Source organism: Nipponia nippon, unplaced genomic scaffold (assembly GCF_047370975.1).
Source record: "Nipponia nippon isolate SJK-2023a ecotype South Korea unplaced genomic scaffold, ASM4737097v1 scaffold_17, whole genome shotgun sequence".
Taxonomy (NCBI): domain Eukaryota; kingdom Metazoa; phylum Chordata; class Aves; order Pelecaniformes; family Threskiornithidae; genus Nipponia; species Nipponia nippon.
The window spans coordinates 8,817,017-8,840,929 of record NW_028262333.1 but is presented as its reverse complement, the minus strand read 5'-3'; the positions used below and the strand labels follow the sequence as shown (position 1 = coordinate 8,840,929).

Sequence of the window (23,913 nt, the reverse complement as noted above, 5' to 3'; positions counted from 1 at the left end):
TGCAGGGTCATTCCGGAATCTCCACGGTGGCTGATCTCCCAGGGAAGATTTCAAGAGGCAGAAGACATCATCCGAAAGGCGGCAAAAACTAATGGCATTACAGCCCCAGATGTAATACTTGACCCTAGTGAGGTAAGACTCATTCAGCAGTCCAGCTGTTTGCTGGACCTATGAATGACCATGTAAAGTGAGTAATTTCCAGACATATGAATTGAGTTATGCCTGCAGTGTATTGCATACTTCTCAAATGGGTAAAAGGTCTTCCTTTTCCTGAAAAGCAGAATACCCTTTTCCCGCTTCATTAAGATTTACAAAGCCCTTGCTGTCCCATTCCCATGGGAATGCCAACATGCATTCTAATGCAAAGATCTTTTTGATCCAGTTTACAGCCACCTTTTTCCTTTTAAACTCTAGTTTTTGGGGGAAGGTAATGAATTTGAGGTACCTATTGCTTTGTTGTCTAAATACTTGCGCTGTACAGATTTTATGCTTGCACAGTCTAATATAGTTCTATAAAAGTCTAACACAGGACTAATCCTGGCCAGTGGCAGTGGAAAGAATGTCATTCTCGTTCAATTCCGTATTCAACTCCAATTTCTATTCCATGTTAAGGAGAGCAAAACTTGAGCTCCTTTTGGGTGGAGTAGCTAGCAGTATTTTTTTTTCCCCATGCGTTTCTTCCAACATGTTCTTCTTTCCTCTAGGTATCCTCCGTTTGTCTGAGCTGTTGGTGACCTTAAGATGTAGAAGCAGTTCCACACTCATTCAAATGTCACTTCCAAAAGTCAGACAGACAAACTGTTTGCATAATCCAGGAGAATGGTCTCTAGGCAGATCTGTAGAGCCTGTCTGGGCAGTTGCCCCATTGTGTTCTGGTTGACAGTTAACATTGTCTTGTCATTTAGGTGAAAATACCTTGTATATTCACTTGCATTACAAGGCCTCTGTACCAGACTAAGGGAAATGGTTAGCCATTAAACTGTAGTGTGTTTGCTATTGATATTGAAAGAGCTTCACTTGGGTTGAGGTTAGCTGAGGTGCAAATAAGCTTGTTTGTCCAAACTTGTTTGTAGACAGTAGGACAGACAGCCTGGTCTTGCTGGAACAGAGTGACAGGAAAACCCAGACCTGCTTATGATAGCTTTTCCCCCTGAATTTTCATTAGAACACGGTTTTTTTTTCCTTTTTTTCTCCTTCCTTCTTATGCTGTAGGCATGAAAAGTCACTCGTTGCCAGCACTACACCAGGAGAATGGAAAACAAACTCTGGCTCCAACATCTGCTTAACGTCACTGTCCCTGGAATCCTCCATCTCCCATTCTTAGAATGAAATATTGATCTGTTTGTCATCTCTGAATGAGGCTGGATGATGAAGTAGCAGAAGGCAGGGGCAAGAGTAGAGATGTTGCCCTGGGGAACACTGGACAAGGGGAAATGCTGACTTCTGCAGCAGGGTGGGCTGGAGTACACGGTACTTATTTACAGATAAATCATTGCATATCAACTTTCAGAAACACAGATTAACATTCTGACACCGAAAGGAAAATAGGCTCAATGAACAGGCACTGTTTAAATACAGAACTCCTGTCCATCTTTTTACTTAAGGTAAAAGTAATACTGTGACCAAAAAATCCGTGCAAAACTTCTCTTCATCAGTGGTCTGTTTACGCTGTTCTTTTGTCTGCTTTCTGAAGAGCTGTAAAGCAGAAGGCTCGCAGCCTCTCTTGAGTTTTTAGGAGGCATGTTTGTGCTGCAGAGAGGTTCTCGGAAATCCGTCTGGCCCCTAGCCCTTGTGCAGTTGGAACGTGAGTTCTGGAGAGAGAAGCAACCTGAGCTCGTGTTTGGAGTATTCCTCGAACCCATGCAGCTAGGGAGCAGCACCTGCAATATTTAGGCTCCAGAGGTTTCAAAACCAGTTAGGATCCAGCAAGTGACTAGTCGCAAACAAGCTGCGGAGCACAAATAAGGCCCGGTTGGCTGAATTATCCCATATGAGGGGGATAGACACGTTTGGATGATAGGTTTAATGTCGAATCATTGTTTTACCCTTCCTGCCCTTCTCAGCTTCTTGTTCCAGCCTGTCCTGTTAAAGATTGTATTGTCTGCTTATCTAGCTCCTAAAAGGCAGGACCCTTTTTTCTCATCAGCTGTGACTCTCTGAATGTTACTGTTCCTGGCTTTGTTTTGTGGTTTGTTTGGTTTTTCTCCTTTTTTTGTTTCCTGTTTGCTGGTTTCTTGGCAACGAATAGTGAGAGTACTTAGGAAAGATCATGTGATTTATGAGAAAGGGCTGTGAGCTGTAAAGCTGACTGCAGTTTGTGTAGTGGGAGGTTTGGCTTCAGGCAGAATGAAGGCTATCAAATGTAAAGAACTGTTTGCATTTCATAGAAAATGAGGATTTATGAAAGCAAATACACTACAGTTTGGTGTGCATGAGCAACTATTTTATCCTCCAGGTCTTCAGAACAAAATATCACTCAGAAAGAATTTTCACCTGACTGCAAGGGTTACATAGACTTCATGTTCCCATTAGCTCACATACAGTTTACAAGACATTGAGGAGATTATGTGTATTTTGAGTTGAGCGACAAGAGTTAAGGGCCCCAAATCAGCGTCCAGCAACTACCTTGCCAAAAGAAACATCACTAACTGAATATGGAAGAGAGGTTGATGAGGAATTAAGTCAAACTAATGGTTGCTTTTGTCTCTATTGGTGTGTTGTGTCCTGCAATAAATCCAGCTACTTCTGCTGGACCAGCCTAATGTTTTAGGGGAAAAAAGTATTGTAAGTTGAACTAATACCGAGTAGAGGATGGTATATTAGACCAGGCAGAAAGAGTTCAGAAAAGTTTCTAGTCGTGAGTAATTGCAGTCTTTTGAAGCTACAATCATGGTTTACTTTCATTGATAACTATTTGGATGTACCATGAAGGAATACACAGTGCCAACAAAAGGGATTCAGTCTTTAAATATATTAAAATTGAATTTGACATTCTCGGGTCACTCTGACTTAAAAAATCAAGGGAGGAAGTAATCTTTGTATACAGTTTATTGTGCTTGTGCATAATAGAGATTTGTCAGGCAAGACTGATTCTTCCAGTTGTGGAAAGAGAAGCCCTCACTTAAATATTGCGAGGTGTCTTGGCAGCATACAATGCAAAAAGTGTGAAAAATATTTCAGTATTACCTTTTTTCATTTGATAATTTTGAGCTGCTTGTTTCTTTCTTGGTTAGATTTCTAACTATTGACTATTGAGTCTCAGATTCAGCTAGGTATAAAATGTTCTAACAGAAAAAAGATTCTCTGTGGAAAATTGTAAGATCAAAATCTTGTTAATGTTCTTACTGTAAGACTTAAAAATACCATTAAATTGATGAGTAAGGAGCCTGTGATAAATCCTGGAAACATACCATTTTTTGCAATAACAAAAATGTGACATGTCTAGAAAACTGTGGCTCTTCAGCCATATAGTGTTGCTTTATCAAAGTTGATAGTTTTACTCGATGGAACTTGTCCTCTTAAATCACCTTTTACGTATTTTGAAAAATCTTTCCCTTGTTACTCCTTGTTAGCGGTCTAATTTAAAGTCCTAAATCAAAAAAAACTTAGATTCTTTCCTTTTTTACAATCTTATCGAGCACAAAACTTGTTTGCGTGTTTCATGGATGAATATCTTTGCATTGTTTACATGGAAGTGGTTTCATTTTGAGGAGCTGGAAAGTTTCATGGGGAAAGGAGAAGTTTGTTGTCTTTTTGCTTATATTCTTAGAAGAAGATCTCAAAACCAGGCTAGATAATGATGGGGACTCTTCAGCTCATTAGTCAGTTTGTCTCAGTTTACATACATTACTGTTAGGTCCAGCATGAGGAGTCATTTACTAAATCTGTCCTGCTGCTGTTTAATCTTGTTACTTCTTGGCTTGTCTGCAGTGGACATAGAGGACAGTTAATCACTTTTTTTGCTGGTCTTTGAAGACCATTCTTCGTCTTCTAAGGCTTCCTCGGTCTTCTGGCCCTTAGGCTAAATAAGCCCTCTGCTTTCAGACTTTTACAGATCACTTTTTTCAAATGTCTCATCATCCGTGGTGCTCTCCTCTTGTCTGGATGCAGCTGATTTACATGATCCTCAAGGTGGATGGTAACTGGACCTAAGAAGTAGTGACGTACAAATCCTAAATTAATACTGTTGCTTTATAATTCAGTTATAAAAGTAACAATAAGCAGTTGCTTTATGGAGCCTCAGGCAGAGAAAATTATTACAAATTTCAGCCTAAATTTTAAGTGACTTTAAATTAGGGAGGAGCAACTGCTTTCACAGGTAGTTGGCTCTTATGGCTTATATGTGTTTGGTTAAAAGTCAGGCACCTGTTTCAGCTCTGCAGCATATCAAAATACTGATGTATAAGTTTGGGGGGGACTTACTTTCACAATAATTCTGCTTGCAGGAAGTTAATGTTCTCATGGGTTTTTGTTTGTTTTCTTCCAGCTGCAAGATTGGAATTCCCAGAAGCAACAGACATACACCATTTTGGATCTAATGAAAACCCGAAATATCCTAACTATCACAATTATGTCAGTGATTCTTTGGTAAGCAAGTGTGGTTCAGGAGTATGTAAGCACAAAAGCAGCAAAACAATTAAAAACTGCTCTTTGAACACTAAGGTGTTCTGAAGAGATAAGGACAAAACCAGCTCAAAAAGCAACGACCTGCTGGCTGAAGCAACAAAATTCTGTAGGTTCAACAAAAATATGTAGGTTTTTCATCTCAGTAACAGTCTAGAAACACATCTGGATTGTTATTTCTTTCTGAAGCAGTCATGCATATCCTGAACTGAGCAAGAATCAGATCAGCTGGCAATGATGTGTGGGAATCCTGCCTGATATTGGCCCTTGGGGAATCCTCATCTGACTGTAACAAAGTTTTTTAAGAGGAGTGAGTCATGCCCTGTCCCCTAGTCAGAGAACTGCTGCCCAGGGGTCTAAACACGGCAATGCCTGACTTGTGGGGAGAATCTTCCTTTCTCTTTCATATTGTCTCTTAAGTGGATAAAGCTGCCTTTGAAGTTCTAATCTGAGATTTCCCTAGACTTTCCTGCTAGCTACTCTTTCTACCTGCCATCTTCATTTTGGTTTTGCACTAGCTGAAGCCGTACTATATGCTTAATTTGATTAAACGGTTGCCATTTTCTTTTACTGGTAATCTCAGTGAGGTTCAGGAGAAAGCTCATTTGCTCAGAAAATGGAGAGTGTAACTTAGAGCCTGCCAGAGGTTTAATTAGTGCATGTACCTACAGTGTCCTAACCAAGAAGGTCCCTCGAGTGCTTTGGAGCTAACTAAGTCTATTTGCTGCCTTATTGAACAATGTTCCTGTGCTTTAGTGAGGCAAAGCCTTAGAGTTCAGTCCACTGAGCTGCCAGTGCATACAAGCTGATGTGGCTTTTTGGGTCAAAGGATGACTTGGCTAATATTTAAGCCAGATTCCCTTGCCCATTACCAAGCACAGTGCTACAAACACACTGAGAAAGGAACTTGAGCAGAAAACAGCTCAGACAAGAAAAGTAATGTTGTTTTTTTGTGGACATGTCAGTACAGTTTCCATATACTGTTGTTTTCCCTCCCAGTCCAAATGCTGACTCTCACCTTTAATTGGAAGTGAGCTAGAGTTGAGGCTGCCCTACTGCTTCTAATCATCTTGGAGCAGATCAGTAGCGAGTTCCTAGGCACAACCAATTTTGTGTGTGTGATTGTAGAAATCCAATGCGAAACCTGTTTGAACGGCATTTCTGGTAGGACAAAGCATCTGAGAGAAACAGAGTGACGTGGCATTGTGTAATCCGTTCCATATGCTGAAGGGCTTTTTGCCACATGATTAATGCAGTTTTATGATAGGCAGAGTCAAACATGTGCCACTGACTTACACAATCTTACCTCCTCTTGCAGAAAAGTATTCCATTGATTTGGGCCATTTTCAATTGCCTGACCTCCTTTTAATTAATTTCCCAAAATATAAAGCATCCTGTGCTGACTCACAGCAATGTTTTCCAACCCATAGTATACTGATGGTTTATTCTGCGTTATGAATTGAAAGATCTCGTAAAAGAAGCTCTGTAAAAGAGGATGGTTGCAGATAGCCATATATCACCTTGACATATCGCTGAGTGTGTTGTTAATTTTGAGTAAGTAGCGGGCCTTTAAACTAATCCCTTTGCTGGGTTTGCGTCGGAGGAGAAAGTTTGGCTTTTCATCACCATGTCATGTGTAAATACCCCTAAAGCTTTCCTAGAAAATGTGTAACTATATAAAAAAATATATATATAAATTGTATATAAAAATAACTTCTCACAGCACAGGGCTGGGCGTATTGCACGGCATCGTGGAAAATACCGTGTAACTACTTTTGAGAAGAATAGGTTTAGCTGGCAGGGCACATGCAGCAGCAGGGGGGTTACCCTCAGCTGTATGACTTCGTACCTTCCCAAGTACACCAGGCAACTTATTTTAAGCAATTGGACCATGAAGGCTCTTCCCATGTGAAGTGAGGAGGAGGAAGAGCTAGTCTTTGGTCAGTGATCCACTTTGTGCTGTGCAGTGATTTTACTCTGGGTTCTGTTGTAACATAGATGCTGAAGGACACGAAGTGCTGAGTGCTCTGTTCCTCACCATTGCACCTGGACATATCCTGACCCAGTGCCTGTTATTTCCTTGTTTGCCACGTGTTACTTGTTGGTGAGGCATAACCCTCTCTTCCCAACATCTCCCAAGACAAGACAGGATTTGTCTCCAAGGCCAGTTGTGTGTTTCCCTTCATCACGTGGAAGCCAGTTCTCATCTGGCAGTGGCATGGTTAAGATGGCAGTATTCCCAGCCACGAAGCTCTGTTCTGCTACGCTGACCAGCCCGGGCACCGAGCCTGTGCAAACGTGACTTGGATGCTGCCCAGCCACCTTGGGGCATGGCAGAGAAAATCCCAGATTGTTTGGGTCTGCCAGGATGCCATACTCTCCTCTTTGACTTTGTACACAAAGCATGGAGGGTAATGACCCAGAAACAATGTTCTTCCCCCAGAGCTCCCTGGTAAACATAATGAAAAGCTACAGTAGGCGTCAGCAGCAGTAAAATTCAGTAGTCCAAACTTTCAGGCTAAGGCTATAACTGCTAGTAATAGGAACTGCTGTATCACTGCATTGTGAATGATTATGACCTATCTCCCAGGGGTGACCTGAAATATGGGGGCATACGTGAGAAGTAGTCAGCCCCTCTCCATCAGCACGACTAGCAGAGACAAATGAAATGTCTGAAAGTGACAAATAACCGGAGCTTCCTTGCAAGGTCGGAATGAGAGTGAGATGGACAATTGCAAAGTCATGCAACGGCATCAGAAAAGAAGTATGACCGGTATAGCTGCAGGACCACCCAGCACTGGTGGGCACATAGGCCCGTGCCTCAGCAAGGCTCGCAACAGCTCTGGAGTTACCTAATTGCGTTAATGCTGAATAGGACTTTTTTAAAATTTATTTTATTCCTTGATTTCAAGAGAAACTTGAAAGATAAAAACCATCAGCACTGTGTAATTGTTATCTTGCTGTTTCTGAAGTCAGCATTTAAGATGCTTCTATGGTGAAAGAATCTGGCAGATGCTGAATTTGCCTTACATTGTGATTTCTGTACTTAACAGAGGTTCATGGCAACCTCAGGAAGAACAGAAAATTGTCTGATCCTGTTATTCTGCTTCTTTCAGGATGATAATCTCTGTTGGTTATTTTGGACTTTCTCTTGACACACCTAACTTGCATGGAGACGTCTATGTGAACTGTTTCCTCTCGGCAGTGATTGAAGTTCCAGCCTACATTATTTCCTGGCTGCTGCTTCGAAATCTCCCTCGACGGTATTCAATGGCTGCTGCGTTATTCTTGGGAGGCTGTGTTCTTCTCTTCATTCAGCTGGTGCCTTCACGTATGGAATCGTTAGTTGATCTCAAATATGTATGACAGGTGAAGTGCAGTACCATGCACTGGGCAGATGTGGAGGAAGAGTGTCTAACTAAATACAGATATTCGTTCCCTATCTTTGCCCCTCTTCCTTGGTTCTCAGTGCTGCTGCACAGGGAGCTCACACAACATGACAATTCAGATACATTTTTAAAGGTGGGTCATTGGCTTTGTGGTCTGTTGGGATCAGCTCTGTAGTCTGGTTTTGCCGTAGTGTCGGCAAGGTGCCCTGGTAAGGTCCAAGTGTAAAACCAGGACTAGACCAACCAGAATTTGGTAAGCAGAGGTTACCAAGAGGCTGCAGAACTTACTTCCCAAACAATTGTAAATGACTGTCTCTTTATGGCTTGTTCAAACGGTTACATTTGAGGGAGTCATTGCGGAAGCATTTTTGCTTCTCAAAAGCAAATGTACTTGTACTGATTTAGTGTTGATAGTTAAAATAATGTTTGGCAACTGGAAAGGAGGCCAAAATAACATTTGTTGGATATCAAACCATATGTGTCTTTAGACCAGTTAGATTAAGAGGGTTATGGACTCTTACTGGTAATGGTGTTGAATACGATGGGGGGGCATTGTTGCTTAGCACTTGTATTGACTTGTAGCGAGGAATGTTAATGAAGAACCAGAGGAGGAAACCAAAAATAACTTGTTTCAAATGTTTAACTTTGTTCACCTTATTTCACCTTTGTTCGCCTTATCTTGGGGCCGGTCCTGTTCAATATCTTCATTGATGATCTGGACGAGGGGATTGAGTGCACCCTCAGTAAGTTTGCAGATGACACCAAGTTGGGTGGAAGTGTCAATCTGCTGGAGGATAGGAAGGCCCTACAGAGGGACCTGGACAGGCTGGATCGATGGGCCAGGGCCAACTGTATGAGGTTCAACAAGGCTCAGTGCCAGGTCCTGCACTTGGGTCACAACAACCCCAGGCAACGCTACAGGCTGGGGGAGGAGCAGCTGGAGAGCTGCCTGGCGGTAAAGGACCTGGGGGTGTTGGTTGACAGCCGCCTGAACGTGAGCGAGGAGTGTGCTCAGGTGGCCAAGAGGGCCAGTGGCATCCTGGCTTGTATCAGCGATAGTGTGGCCAGCAGGACCAGGGAGGTGACAGTGCCCCTGTACTCAGCCCTGGTGAGCCTGCACCTCGAGTGCTGTGTTCGGTTTTGGGCCCCTCACTACAAGAAGGACATTGAGGTGCTGGAGCGTGTCCAGAGGAGGGCAACGAAGTTGGTGAAGGGTCTGGAGCACAAGGCTTACGAGGAGCGGCTGAGGGAGCTGGGGTTGTTTAGCCTGGAGAAGATGAGGCTGAGGGGAGACCTTATTGCTCTCTACAACTGCCTGAAAGGAGGCTGTAGCAAGGCCGGGGTCGGTCTCTTCTCCCACATAACAAGTGATAGGACAAGAGGAAACAGCCTCAAGTTGCACCAGGGGAGGTTTAGGTTGGATATTAAGAAAAACTTCTTCACCGAAAGGGCAGTCAGGCCCTGGCACAGGCTGCCCAGGGCAGTGGTTGAGTCTCCATCCCTGGAGGTATTTAAAAGAAGGGTAGATGTGGTGCTTGAGGACATGGTTTAGTGGTGGACTGGGCAGCGCTGGGTTAACGGTTGGACTTGATCTTAAAGGTCTTTTTCAACCTTAATGATTCTATGAAAAAGGAATATATGGCATTGTTTGCAATAGCACAGATCTAGCCCCTGAAATCTGAGAGGACCTCTCCTGTTCTTGCTCTCTCCTCCTTATTTTTTACTTGGCAGGAAGCCCCATTCTCAAGGAAACGAAAATGTTGAGTCCTAGTAATTTTAAAAAAAAAAAAATGTTGTCCATGCTTGTAGACATGTACAGAGAAAAAAACACCAGATACTGGAATTAATTAGACAGGAGTTATACAAACACAGTGGAATTAAGAGATACCATGAGTTGTCAGAGCTTTATTGAAATCCTTACTGCATTTTGATTTCAGATATTCGTGCGCTATCTATTCTACTGGTGATGTTAGGGAAATTTGGGATCACGTCTGCCTTTTCAATGGTTTATGTTTACACGGCTGAGCTCTACCCAACAGTAGTGAGGAACATGGGAGTTGGAGCAAGTTCCATGGCCTCTAGACTGGGCAGCATCCTCTCACCTTACTTTGTTTACCTCGGTAAGTTAACTCGTTTGTGCCTGTGCTGGGCAAGTGCTGGCAGGTGGAAAGCGATGCTTTTTACCCAGATCAGTGTCCTGCCTCTGTGGGTCATTGGGACTTTCTGACTGTTCTTCGTTTCCAGGTGTGTTGTGAAAGTGCAGGTAGGAATGGGGTCTCAACATCTCTGAGCAATGGTCATAAAGTATTGTTTTATGCCCTGTTGAAGAGATGCTCTGAAGACTCAATCTTATTGACTCAGTAGGGACAGTTCTTATAGCTATTGTTTCCCAGTCTCTTGAGTTCCTAAAACCACATTTAAAACAACATATGCTTTGAATGCCAGACTGTGAGGGGGTTTGGTTTGTTTGCTTTTTACTGAAAGCATAAATCTTGCATGGATAAAGCCCTGTACCTAGGTACAAACATTATCAGAGGCTTAGAGCTGATGCTACCTTTTTTTTGTGTGTGTGTATTTTGCTAGGTGCCTATGATCGATTCCTGCCTTACATCCTGATGGGGAGCCTGACTGTGCTCTCAGGAATTCTGACTTTATTTCTGCCAGAAAGCTACGGTATGCCTCTTCCGGACACAATTGAGCAAATGCTGTTGGTGAAAGGGTAAGTGTCGCCTTCTGATCTTAACATTCTTCTCAGAATAGTTCTCTGTTCTGAGAAGAGGAGTGGACTTGCCTAGGTGTTGTCAGAAGGAGGGACTGGTTTTGGTAGTCTAGTTAGTGCTCTGTTGAAGATATAAGAGCTTGGCTGGAATTCTGGTTCCTCTTCCCAAGTGTGTATGTTCGTATGTACATCTCTTGGCTCCAAGTTTATCGTTTTACTGTAAGGACTGAATAAAATTACATATAAGGAATGCGTTTGTAAAAGTATATTGCTTTATATAGTTGCTTTTAAAGATATAGGGACACTTTGTGGGTTATAATCTATCTTTCTAGGTTCTGAAAGTCGTGTAAGTACTGGTGAAGGGCTGAACTCTTCCAGTTTAGTTCAGCTGACATAAAAAGGCATTGAAAGCGTTTGGCCTTTTGCCACAGCTATGACTGAAGATGGCACATAAGCACATACCTGGTGTAAGAAAGGGACCTGTCCAACAGAAGTCAACAGGATAATAAAATTAGGAGGCTGTAATGTCAAATAGGGCTCAAGATATTTGTTGTTTTAACTCAACATAGATTTTTTTTTTGTCTGTTCTCTCATCTGTTTTTTAAGTTATTTTCTTTTTTCTTTCTTTTTTTTTTTTTTTCCCCAGATTAGAATACAGGCCTGCATCTAGTAGCACAAGGGATTCCAAGGAGGAAGAAGAAAATCCAGAGATTCTTAAAAGCACATCTTTTTGATGGAACTCCTGTGTACTTCCTGGTGGACTGCAAGTTAAATGGACTTTTCTTCTAAAATTCATTCTAGAAAGGGCTAGTGGCAACACTTTGTTTCCTGTCATTTTAACCTTATTTATTAATTTAAACACTATGTTCCGTACATTCTCTTTTTATATGAACATAAATGCTGTATAGCCTTCAATAAGATTTTTCAGCCACAGTTGCTTTAATGCAGTAGTACCATGGTATACTATGTATATATATATATATAAGAAAATATATAATATATTATATATATATATATATAAAAATACCATACAAGTATCTGATCAGTCCTTTGTAACTTTAAGTGTATAGTTCTGCTGAAAGATACTTGAAAATGAGTTCAAGGGCTGGCACGGTACCTGGATTCCTCAGTGCACCTTCTCCAGAGCTAATGCACATCAAGCATCAAGAAGTAAAAATTGCCAGAAAAAACTGCTAACTGGTTTCGATTCCTTAACTTCTGTCTCTGGACAGGAAGTTTATTTATTATAGTGAAGGTTATGAGAACATGCCTCTCTGCAGTCTTACTCAAATGACTTTGCACATGCTGAATTTGTTACCAAATTCAGAAAGATGCAAAGAAAGATTTTGAGAATTAATTCAAACTTGATATGTTTTAACTCAACATAGATTGTGAAAGGATTGTCTTGCACAAAATATTTGTAGCACTGAAGTTTTGCTTACAGAATTCACCTGATTCCAATGCTGGTTTTCAACTGTACCTGTGTGGTGAAGTTGTTTACACCTGACCCTGGGTGTGGCCTGCTTCCAGGCTGTATTTATTTTAAATGATGCAAAAGGTTTCATCTGTGTGTGGAGGGAGCGGAATTTGGGGTTCTTCCGTTTCAATGTGTGTTAGAAGTTTTATGTCTAAACTGTTTTAACGTCTTCTGTGCAATTTGGATGATGGAAACAATTCTGCTGTCTTCTGTGTTTTTCACACACGTGCACATACACACGCACACAATTAATATAGTTAGAGCTGAATTTTTGTGTTAATCTATGCCACTGCGTTGACCTCATGGTGGAATGTACTGAGAACAAAATTCAGAATACATTTCTCAAGTGCCAACTGTACAATTACTATGAGGTCTGTTATTTCACTTAACTCATGTAATCAGTGAATGGTTTTCAAATTGTTCTAAAAAAAAAAAAAACCCAAACCTTGTTGACAGTCTGCCAAGAAATTATTCCTTGGGTCACAGAAGCGCTCTTGGCATTACCTGTGTTTCTTTAAAGATATACAATATATATGTAAACTCAGTCTCATTTGTGCTATTGTGATCGTACACTACATTATACTTTGACAGATGTGAGCGGTGAAAGATTTCTCTCTTGTTTTTGTGTGTTCTGTCTTGTAGAGACTTGAACAGAGCCTAAACCTCTGTAGCCAAAGCTGGGGACCTCACTCTCTGCTGTGGCAGCTGGTCATGGAAGTTTTGCATTTTCCTACTGTAATTAAATACATAGGTGGCACTGGCTGATTCCAGTCTTTTGTTAACCAGTACCCCATATTCTGGCCGTGATGACCAGCTCCAGTAGTCAGACCGATGCACTGGTGTGTGTCCTCCAGCCTGCTTGTCTTAAAAACAAGGAAGTAGAAAAAACTGTATAGACTATAGTGGTTTGGGTTTTTGTTTGGGCTTTTTTGTTCAACTTCCTAGCGGTGTCTTGATCTTTACGGTTTGTTCCACTTTCCCTGCATCTTTTCACCTACTTGGTTAGTATTTTAATTTCTGGATGCAGCAGGAAGTTGGCCAATGTTACCAGGTCAGAGAAGGATACAGAGAAACGTAGTTTTGTCGTGTTGTCAGTTCTTCCAAGGAGAGAAATCCCAATGTTTGGGCAGGTTCAGTGTCACTCCTGTTTCATAGGTTGACAGGCCCTTGGCAGGCAGGTTTAAAATGCAATGTGTGATTTGAAGCTAGTGCAAAAATCAAGAATCTCGATTTTGCAAGCCTCACTGCACATCATATAATAGCCTTGACATGAGCAAATACATGGCAGGAGAGAGCATGTAACAGCCAGTCTCCCTTGCCCAAAAGACATGACACAATTTGTCAGGCTTACCACCTTTTTGGAAATATTCATTGCAAACTTAATGTGTTCTAAAACTTGGTACAGATATTTTTCTTTGTAAACCTTATTTCTAGGAACTGGAACGTTCAGTAGCAGCTTCTTTTCTGTGTGTTGTAGAAGAATTATCTGATAACCACCGGAGTCGGAGGCAAAACACATTTAGCTGCTACTTCCTTGTCATGAATTTGCCAGTGTAAACAACTGTGTCCCATTAAAGTCTCTTCCTTTAAACTGTTTCAGAAAATATCCTGAAATGTAAGATACGTGCTTGCCTGTTACATGATCTAGTATAGGACAGGAATTTCCAAAGTGCAGAGTCCATGTAACGTCTGATTTAGCTGTAATTTCTTATCCACTGTTTTATCTAGGTATGTGCCTTGGCAGGGAGACCTTTGTTCTTGAGTCTTTAAATATTCTGATATTTACTGAAGTTTTTTTTATGGGGTTTTTTGTTGTTTGGGTTTTTTTTGATCCAGCCAAATTGGGGAATTTCCTGGTTATGACTAATATACAAAACGCAACGGCAATCTCTGTGTCAAAAAAATACTTTTTTTTCCTTGCTTAACTTTTTTAGAAATGAAAGTATGAGTCAGAAATGTAGAATATATTTAATATAACATCCTGGGTTATTTTGTATTTACTTTTTTATCCTACTCTTCTCAAGTTTCTCTCTAAAACAAAGAGCTTGTTCTAGTGGGTAGGCAGAATCCAGCTAATGCGTATTTCCAAAAGAAATTGAGGGAGTATTTTAATATAGGTAGGTGATCTGATCTGTGCAAATAAGATGTAGATGAGGGGAACACTTTCAGACATGACTGACTCCTAGACAATGTATGGTATCGTTAACAAGACATGTTGGCATGTCACGTTGTGTCACGCTGATGCGAAGCAGGATTGGGACTGACTTTCTGAGACTGCTGTAAACAGAGCACTTCAACTTACATTTTTGAGATGTTTCACTCACCCCTGCGGAGCTGTTGCGTGAGTGTCATGAAATGAGTCAAGGTCCAAGCGGGAGATGCTTCTCGGCCTCGTGGTGGAGGAGGGAAGCATGGGACAGCCTTGAATCCCACGGTGAAGTCACACGCAAGTTGTCCCTTCTGTAAAGAGTTGATGGGTTTTGGTACCAGTATCTGAATGCACCTACGCACCAGTCTTGGCTGGTGTGCTGGCTAGTGGGGAAGGACCTGTTCTGCTGCTCTCTGGGAAAGCCAGTGCTTTTGCTTCTGTTATCCTCAAAGAAGTAGTGAGTGGCACTTTGTAAGGGGGAAGGGACAGAATTTGCCTTTGAAAGAGGAGTTGTGATAAACCTAGGAGCTCCTTGTACTGCAGAGGAAGATAATACAGACTTCAACATGCAGGCTAACCTTAACCTTGGAAATAATGAGGGGTTTTGGTGCCCATAACATGTATTACAGCAGCAATACAGGTTTATACAAAATTACCTGGTTAGGCAAAATTCTCTGTTGCTAGAGAACAATGCACACTACAGTACCTTCACCAAGGAAAACAGCATATGGCCTCGAGCTGGGAACTAGGATTCCTCCATTCCAGCTCGTAGACTGATTTCTTTCATCATCTTCAGTATGTCGCATAATCCTGTGACTTCGGTTTCTTTGCTTGCAAGTGGAAATAGCATTTACCCAAAAGGTACCATAATTCCTTGTGATGTTCATGCTCCACAGTCTGTATTCATTAGATTCTCTTTTTGACCCTCCTGATGGTGAATGTAATGCTCATGTGAGCATCATTTAATATTTCATCTTTCAGAAGCAGGCAACTTCGGATGACTTCTGACACTCTTTTTGTTAAGTGGTGTGAACACCTCCTCCCCCATTTCCAAGTTACCATTTGGAAGAAAAAAGCACAGGGAGGTGGTGCATTGCCCAGGGAATTGGACTGCAGTAAGTCAAGCAAGGACTGGGTTTTGAACGCTTAATCATATTCTTTTAATTGCACAACCCCCTTCATAGTTCTACAGAAAACTGCCTGCAGCGTGCCGCCTGTGAGGGGGGGCATTATTGAATGTTTTCACTGTGCGCCTAACTACACTGTAAAAATACTGTTCTTTCCAGAGGATTTTCGTTTTGAGATACGGTGATGCTAATACTGTATTGCTGTTCTCATGGAATTTGAGATTAACGTGAGTTATACCCATCTCTGCTTTACAGCCGGTTCCGTTTTATAGCCTCACCTGGAGGGGCTCTTCTTTTTAGCGCTCCCCGGGGGCCTACGCACATGAGCACAGCGAGCACGTGAGGACACTGATGGGACTGTCGCTGCCAATGAATTTGTATTTCGGTATTTGTAGAACAGAACCTTAATCTTGGCAGTTGTAAACGGTTTTCTTAAAACAAAATCAGCTCAGGCACTGTAATGCCTTGCTTACAAACGCCTTTGGGGGTACTTTGAACTAGGAATGGCCACAGCCTTGTATATAGAAAGATATAGAAATTTCTTCTAAGAATGTAAATATTCCTAGCTGTAACTAAATTGATTCTTATCCTAGTTTTTTATAGAAAAATGCTTATTTGTAAAATTCAGAATAAAATCATATCTGGAATTATCTTTAAAATGAAGTATTCTCATAATTTTTTTTACATCTTCATGTTTTAATGTGTTTTTTGCATAACAGAGCTACTTCATTTTTTTTGTGGTCTTGTAGGCTTTACCCTTAGTCATTATATATAATACAAGATTTCTTTCCATAATTTTTTGAAAAAATATGTGCTCTAAGACCACCCTTTTGCTTAGTAAGTGGAGCACTGTCTGTGGCTGCTGTCCGTGAAGGGCGGGCGGGAGGCGGGTGCTGGAGCGGCAGCGCGGGCGCTGGCTTCCCCTGCTCCCTGCGGAGGGGCTGCCTTCAGCAGAATGAGCTGCTGAGAGGTCTCCTCGTGGGTCCTGTCCTCGTGGGTCCTGTCCTCATGGAGCGTTTTCCGAATGCCAGCAACACAGAGAACCAGTAATTTGACATTTATTTAGACATGGCAGGTTATTGAAAAATTGCAAGGAGTTTCTCTAAGGTGCTACTTCAATGTTTGTAGCAGAACTGTATGGGAGTCTTCCCGTGGCCCGAGACGACAAGCCATCATCGCAAGATTCGGTCTCTGGGGTTTTGTGGGGTTCCCCCGTATGTGCTACGTGAAGCTGTGTGCTTGTAGATAAGCAGAAGTACCACCACAAGGTCAGCTGCATTTGATATATTAGGAGGTTTAAGGAACAGTGTGGGGACTCTGCCTATCATTGCCTGTTTTTTCTTTCTCAATAATTAGCAGTTGGCCCATCTTGTACGTGGTACACGCAGGTCTGGTTTATCTGCAAAAATCTTTGCCTATCTTGTGAAGAAACAGCTCCTCTGAGTTTGGACCAGCCTCCACAAATTATCTTTAAAACCTGGGCCGCTTCTATTCTTCTAATACATTTTGTTACTTCCTTTTAAATAAATGCAGTAGAACAGTAAGGAAGTATGAAGATGAGATAATGGGGCAGCAGGAATTTACTTAACATGTTTACAGAACTGAATACTTGGCTGACTGTCTACAAATAAACCCTTGCTGTCCGTAGCCTGAATCGCTAACTTAATCCTTCAGGGAGGGCTGGAGACAAGGCCAGCAGAAAGGGAGGAGAACCCCTTATCCAGCGGGAGGTCGGTTGGAGAGCCGCTTCCCGGTTTGCTCTTGAGAAACCCACCCTTGTCTGAAAGGGCCACCAAGGTGGGAGGTGAGGGCAGGTGGTCCTCCCCTTCCTCCCCTTCCTCCCCTTCCTCCCCTTCCTCCCCTTCCTCCCCTTCCTCCCCTTCCTCCCCTTCCTCCCCTTCCTCCCCTTCCTCCCCTTCCTCCCCTTCCTCCCCTTCCTCCCCTTCCTCCCCTTCCTCCCCTTCCTCCCCTTCCTTCCTCACCTGGTGCAGCAGGGTTTGCCCGGGGCAGCAGAGAGGATGAGATTCCCCCTGTGGCCATGTGTGAAAGCTTGGTTGTGGGTTGTTTTGTTTTCTTTTAGTTTTTTTCTTTAAAATAAATGAAGCAGTGCAGAAATTTGTAGTGCAGAAATCTCGAGATGTGAAGAGAAATGGATACCTTTAAGACAAAGCTCCTACACTGTAGAAGAGATCTGACTTTGATTTCAGAGGGGTCCCGAGCATCTCTGTGCGATGGGATGTGTGTTCCTGGCTCTGTGTCGCTCCTGTGAGGCAGAGGCTGTCCTGAGCAGCTGTGACAGCAGAGGGACTAGCACGCTTTGCCCTCTTATCTCTGGAGAAGTCCAGAACCATGACTCAGGTAAAGCAGGACTCCAGGTTTTTTTGAGGAGTTTATGAATACATCATGAAATACACGCACTTTCCTCTCTCTGTATCCATCAATCTAAACGATTCTTCCCAAGTTCCCTATTGTCCCCTTCAATTCTGTCAAGGATAAAAGTTAAAACAAGTCTTGTAGAGATGCAGAAATCTGAGCTGGGCACCAGGTGTCACCAGGAGATCTTCTGGCAGCCAGGAACAGCTCTTAGGTCAGGGTCTGAAACTTCACAAAGCCCAAGTGCCGGGACTAAACCCAGCCCCGAGGCGTGTGCCTCCGGGTATTGCAGAGGCAATTAGCAGCCTAAGTAACTGGTGTCTGGTTCCCATAACCCACATTTCAAATATGATGTAAATAACTGAAGGTCTCCCCAGTAGCTAGAATTCAGGTAAAAAGTCACCTTTGAAGCAGTGCCTTGGATTCCCAGACCACCGAAGCACTTCTGGGAAACCTGGGTAGTCCATGGGACGCTGTACCGGGACTGGGGGCTCTGGGGCTGCTTCCTTGGCAAGTTGCTCTCATTTCCCACGGCTCAGTTTTCCCACCCGCAAAATAAGGATCATGATTCTGCAAGTTTATAAAACATTTGAGGAGGGCAAGGTATTGCTTCTTCACCAAATACCAACCTTCTTCCTTTATTTAACCCAGTTGCGACAGATTTTAGAAATATATCCCAGAATCTCTTTGAAAGGCTGTTAGTGTGAGGTTTCGTCTTTAACGGCCAGTCTGATATCTCTCGGACTGTTTGTATACTGGATCCTTTTGTGCAAGGGGTTACTGTGTACATCCAAATAGCAACAGTCCCACAGGCCCAGGGGCACCCATCAGCCGAGACAGCCCAGCGGAGAGCCGCCAGCAGCCCTGCGCAATCCCGACTTGCTGCCCGGGATCCAAGGCCGAGCCCTCCCCTTGGTATTCCCCTTCCTCGCAAAAAAAACACCAAAAAAAAAAAACCAAACCAAACCAAACCAAACCCTTTTAAGAATGTGAAATCCTTGGTGCCTCTAGCAGCCTGTGCATCTGTTTCACAGATTTGAGTCATTTTTCTGTGTGGGGCCTGTGAGCGGCATTCTGCAAATCCCTGTGTGGAAACGAGCGCTTCTGAGAAGAGGGAAAGAAAAAACCAAAACACAAAACCAGAGACTGCACTCTGCTGAGCCAGTGCAGTTTCTGGGGATGGATGTCCATCGCTGTAGGGAGACAGACTTGGACCATACATCTTTGAGCTCTTATGCTAGAAGACCTCATCACATGCCTCTTTACCTGCCTTTGAAAAACTGCTGCTAGCTCCCGCGCTAGCCTTACCTCGAGGCAAGGTAAATAATGAGAGCGATAAGCAAGAAATGCCCAAGAACACCCGGTAACTGATTAAATTCCTGAAGAAAATAGCTTTAAAGTGGGCAGTCGTTAAGTGAGCCTTCCCCTAGCAACAGCTTGCCTCCCGGAGCGTGCAGCTGGGCAGGAGGAGCCCAGCAGAACAGCTGGGGAGCGGGACCTTGCTCCTGCTAAGTGCTCGTGAAAGCCCCAGCTCTTCCCCCCTCGGCCGCGGCCGTGTCGATGCGGGGATGCTCCTTCTCTGTCGCCTCCCTGGTGGAAGGGAGGCTTCTCGAGGTGTCTTAATTGTGACCATCTGGAGGGTTCTTTGACCCTGGGGTGAACCAAGTTAATTTCCTTTTTATTTATTCTTTAATTGTCCGTAGCCATCAGAAATCTTATGGCTCTGATAGCTTTTGCCAAGCTACCAGAGTTCATACAGCTCCTGCTTACAATTGCAGAGAGGGTTGGTCAGAAGGAACTCTCCTCTGTTACCAGATTGCTGCTTTCCCTTGAAAGAAGTCGCTCCCTACGTCCCAAGCGCCTCTCCTTCAGGTCCCAAATGGTAAATCACCTGGTAGGGGCCAGCTCTGCCACATCCACAGGGATTCTGCTCTCTTTGGTGAAGGGCTGAGGTACCTCTGCACCTGCTGTGCTGCAAGTCCTGGGAAACATCGCCTTCAGGCAGCTCGGGAAGAAATAAACTCACTTCGTACCCTGCGAGTGAGGAGTGGCTTTCACCACCGACCTTAGGGAGCCCTGGCTTCGGGTCAGGGCGCTCCGGGCTCCGTCCGGGCTCCTCCCCGCCCCGGGCTCCCTCCCGGCGGGGTGCGGGGCCCGAGCCGCCCCCCCAGCCCCTTCCCCGGGGGCGGCCGGCAGCGGGGCCGCCCCTCCTCCGCGGGGAAAGGGAAAGCGAAAGCGCAGCGCGGTGTCACTGCGGAGCGGGGCCGGGGCCGGGGCCGGGGCCGGCGGGCGCTCGGCCGGCACCGCGCCCCGGAGCAGCATCCCCGCCGGAGCGGCATCCCCGCGGCGACGGGAGGTGAGCGGCGCCTTTCGCCGGTCCCCCGAGCATCCCCCGCGGTGCTCGGGGAAGGGGGGAGCCGGGGGGGCGGACCCCGGGGGCCGGCGCTGCCGGGAGGGGAGCGGAGGGTCGGGATGCCCCGGGAAGGGGCTGCGTGCGGCTGGGGAGCGGGGCCGAGCCCGGCGGGAGGCAGCGCCTATGGATCTATAGGTACCTGGCTGGGTGGGTGCCGGGGCAGGGCGGGTTTTGCTGCGGGAGATGGAGGGGAGCTGCTGCCGCCGGGTCCCTTCTTGGCTCCCCGGTGCTCTCCTCCTCTGCCGTGGGCAGGTGCGGGTTTGGGTGAAATAACTGCCCGTTTGCAGATAGCGGTGATAGCCTCCCCCCTCCCCGCTGCCTCTGCCTGGCCGCTCCCGGGGCTCCCGCAGGCTCCCTGCACCCCCAGGGCCTGATTTTCGGACTGCTGGGAGCTCCTGTTGAAGCCGGCACCTGTGAAAGTCTGACCTTTAACTTATAATCTGAGGAGGTTTCTTCCGTGCGTGTGCTCCCAGAGATAACAGGTTTCCACAGGCTGTTGACGAGCCGGGCACTGCTGCCCATCGCTCGGGTTGTTCACTTTATCCCACTGCGAGTTCCTGTTTTAAAGTTTCCAGTTGCTTATAACCCTGCCAACTTTAGTTGTTTGAGCTGAAAATGTTCTGTCCTGGATGTCTGCCTCAGCTTGGTTTTCATTTCTGTATTTATTTATATTATTGAAGCCAAGAGGGAGGCAAGGATTGACCCTTGTCTCTCAGATGGCCGTAGTTCTGGTGACCTTTCCTTGGAGCAGCACTGCCTGCCCAGCCTCCCGCTCTGCTCCGAGCAAGGAATTTGCATTTGGGAAGGGAGAACAGATTTTGTAAAGATCTGTTGCCCAAATATAAGCTGATTTACACAAATTATAATAAACTATAAGCTTAGTTTCCTTCTGTTCTACGTCAGGTCAAGCATTAATTGAGGCTCTGGTAAACACTGCTGGTGGTGCCGCAGCAGGAAGAATAGGTCTAAGTCAGGAGCCTGGAAAGGGTGAGAAATAGATGTGGATTAGAGGAGACCCGTGTGAAACGTGTGTGAGCTGGGGGGCAGGGACAAGGGGGTAAGGCTGAGGCTAGACTGAGACTAGACTAAGCGCTGCTGAGGATGGAGACCAGTGGGGACAGGGTCCCCCCACAGGTAGCTGCTGCCGGAGCCGAGTGCCCCAGGCTTTACCCTTGCCTTTGGCAGATGAAATTCAGTTTGTTCCTCTAGCCACAGCTGTGACCTCTGCTGCTCTCCCTTTGAGAACAGAGCCCTCAACACATCAAACAGTTCAGGCCACGCGCCTTTCCCACAGCCCAGCTGTAGGTTAGGGAAGAGCTAGTAACACCCTTCTGCTTCCTCTGCGAAGGGCGGTTGGAGCAAGCAAAAAATGGGTGCTGCAGCTGGGGAGAAGATCCCATTCACCACACAGCCACCGACGTGTTTGGAAAGGCAGTCTGTGTTCAGGCACTATTCACGCCACTGGCTCAGCTGTCACCATGTGCTCACATTTGCTCATTTTTAAAGCAAGGGTGTGTGCTGACCCCAGGGATGCGCCTGGCCCCAGGTACCCTGCAGGCACTGAAACGGCCAGAGCCAGGCTGCAGGGTCGCGTACAGGCTTCGGGCAGTGGCTGAGCGAAGGTTGCTCTGACATCCCCATCCCGGGCTTGTGCGTTGTGGCCAGGAGCCGGAGGGAGGGAGCTGCGGCCAGGAGCTGGGATGGAGAGAGCTCAGGGAGCAGCGGCGGGAGGAGGTGGCTATCTCCAGAGCCCAGCCTGCTAGCAGGGAGGTTGGCAACAGTGCAGGCAGGAGCAGCAGCTGAGGAGATGCTCTTCCAGAAGTGCTGAGTGCTCAGAGCAGCCACAGAGCTGAGAGAGAGCTGAGAGCTTTGGATATGTGAAGTTCTTGTTGATGTCATTTGAAAATTAGGTGGTGTAGGTTGGTCACTAGAACGGCAGCATTACTGCCACTGCTCTGTCTCAGCCCAAGAAATAAGACCACGAGGCCAAGCCCTGGAATCACACAATAAATATTCTGGCAACGCGTACCTCAGAAGAGCTGGTGAGACGATGTGGTTTGTCCTTGGAGTGGGGTTTTACCAGCACGGGGAGAATGCCAGGCTCGAGCGATGCAGAGAAACAGCACACAGCGAGCGAGCCCCATTCGGCTCCTGCAGGCAGCGAGGCAGGGGACAACAGAGACGCATTTATGTTGCCCAAGTGTCTTGTAATGATGTGAGTTGGGGGATTTCAGTGTTCAGAGTCTGAGTTTGTGACTGCCGTCGTGTTGTTTCTCTATCGCAACATTGCTCACAGAGCGCTTGAGCCCATTATGATTCTGTACCTAAAGATACATATTCATCACTGGTAAAACTGTATGAGCTCTGATACAACTAAATGTTGGGTGAATTTGGCCCACAGGCTCTTGTTAAGCTTATCGAGTCTTGAAAATTGGCACCAGTTTATGGTACTGGGAGCTGAGTGCTCTGCGCTGCACTGGGATCAGGGGGCAGTGGTGGATAACTGTCTTCAGCTCCAGCTCTGTCAGGGAACATCCTTCCAGTTCTCCCCCAGGAGTCAGCCCAGCCTCGCTGTCTTTCTTACCCTTATTGTGTTTATAACAGCAATATTACTGGAGCTTTTAAAGGTGGACTCCGAGCTGGAGGTAGGGGCGGCGGGGGGACGTCACGTGGGAGCCATGGGTGTTCTTAGCCTCTGTTTGAGCTATGTCGAAAGCGCCCAGGTGCCAGAGCCCTTGGCACAGACGCCCTTTCTTATCTTCTGCTTTCCATTTTGCAAACAAGCCACATACTAGACTGTTTTTATGATTAACTTGCTGCTACAAAGCAAATACTGCTCGGCGCTTGTGCTAATACACACATAAAACAAGAAGCTCTATTACCGCTTTTTGCATTAAGGCGTAGATTTTACATGTAATAATCTGACTGGCTTACTAAGAAAAGCCTTCAGAGCAGAAACGTTTATTCGTAACCATAGCTGCTAGCTCACCAGCACGGCCAACGTGCTCAGACCCAGGTCCGTCCTGGCTGGCAGCCTGCGAGACGGCTGGGGAGGAGCGCCAGGCCGGGCTGGAGCGAGGGTGCTTCCCACGATGCCCCCAAAACCAGTCCCCTGCAGCCAGCAGACTCCCTGGGGAGTTCTCCTGGTCTCTCTGTGCAGCTCAGGGAAGAGCAGGGGTTCAGAGCAGTGCTCCCAAAGCTGGTCCTTGCTCTTAGCTGCACTGCAGGGAGTGTGTCTTCTCAGCCGCAGGATGAGGAGAAAGCCGGGAAGCTTTCTGGGCGTGTGGAGCTCTGCTCTGCGGAGCAGGAATGCAGTACTGTGTGGGGAAGGATAGGGTTTAGTTTGCAGGGGGTCCACCAGCCCCGAGCAGAAGGAGCAGAGCTTGTGCAGGGGAGCATCCCCATCCCCAGCTGGGGCAGAACGGGGCAAAGCTCACAGGCATCATCTGCCTGATGCCACACTCCCAAAAGCCTCAGAGGGCCCAAGAAATGCTTTTGGCTGGGACTTCATGATCCCAATGCCTGGAAAAGGGGAAAACCCAGCACTGGTGAAGGATCACCATCCCCTGTGGCTCTCTGGGAGCTCCCAGCCATTGCCCCTCCTTCAGCAGCCAGCCAGAGGGACTCTGGAGGTGTCCTGATG

At 45.5% G+C, this 23,913-nt stretch overlaps 1 protein-coding gene and 2 long non-coding RNA genes across 12 annotated transcripts in view; 2 read left to right on the top strand and 1 right to left on the bottom strand.

The window, feature by feature from the left end:
• LOC104012050 (organic cation/carnitine transporter 2) overlaps positions 1 to 16,143 on the top strand; it is a 31,249-nt gene extending 15,106 nt beyond the window's left edge. Inside the window, exons 5-10 of one of the 3 annotated variants that reach the window (XM_087754009.1) lie at positions 6 to 132; positions 4,487 to 4,587; positions 7,740 to 7,954; positions 9,950 to 10,132; positions 10,596 to 10,731; positions 11,383 to 16,143. In XM_087754009.1, the coding sequence (XP_087610135.1) occupies positions 6 to 132; positions 4,487 to 4,587; positions 7,740 to 7,954; positions 9,950 to 10,132; positions 10,596 to 10,731; positions 11,383 to 11,401 (781 nt within the window). In that variant the 3' untranslated portion in view covers positions 11,402 to 16,143. Of the gene's footprint in view, positions 1 to 5; positions 133 to 4,486; positions 4,588 to 7,739; positions 7,965 to 9,949; positions 10,133 to 10,595; positions 10,732 to 11,377 lie in introns of those variants that run through there. The other 2 variants (XM_087754008.1, XR_015703901.1) reach the window with 2 other exon arrangements.
• Positions 16,144 to 17,534: 1,391 nt separating this feature from the next.
• Positions 17,535 to 21,554, bottom strand: LOC148056160 (uncharacterized). Of its 2 annotated transcripts, none has more exons than XR_015703910.1 (2): positions 20,410 to 21,554; positions 17,535 to 19,891 (listed from the first exon to the last, which is right to left on the bottom strand). It is a non-coding gene; the product is annotated as an uncharacterized LOC148056160 (long non-coding RNA). The 2 variants fall into 2 exon arrangements; XR_015703909.1 differs by having other exon boundaries at positions 17,535 to 19,862.
• Positions 19,884 to 23,913, top strand: part of LOC148056159 (uncharacterized) — a 43,734-nt gene continuing 39,704 nt past the window's right edge. For 6 of the 7 annotated variants that reach the window (XR_015703906.1, XR_015703905.1, XR_015703902.1 and 3 more), the window contains exon 1: positions 19,884 to 20,213. This is a non-coding gene — a long non-coding RNA (uncharacterized LOC148056159). The remainder of the gene's footprint in view (positions 20,214 to 23,913) is intronic. The other variant, XR_015703903.1, reaches the window with a different exon arrangement.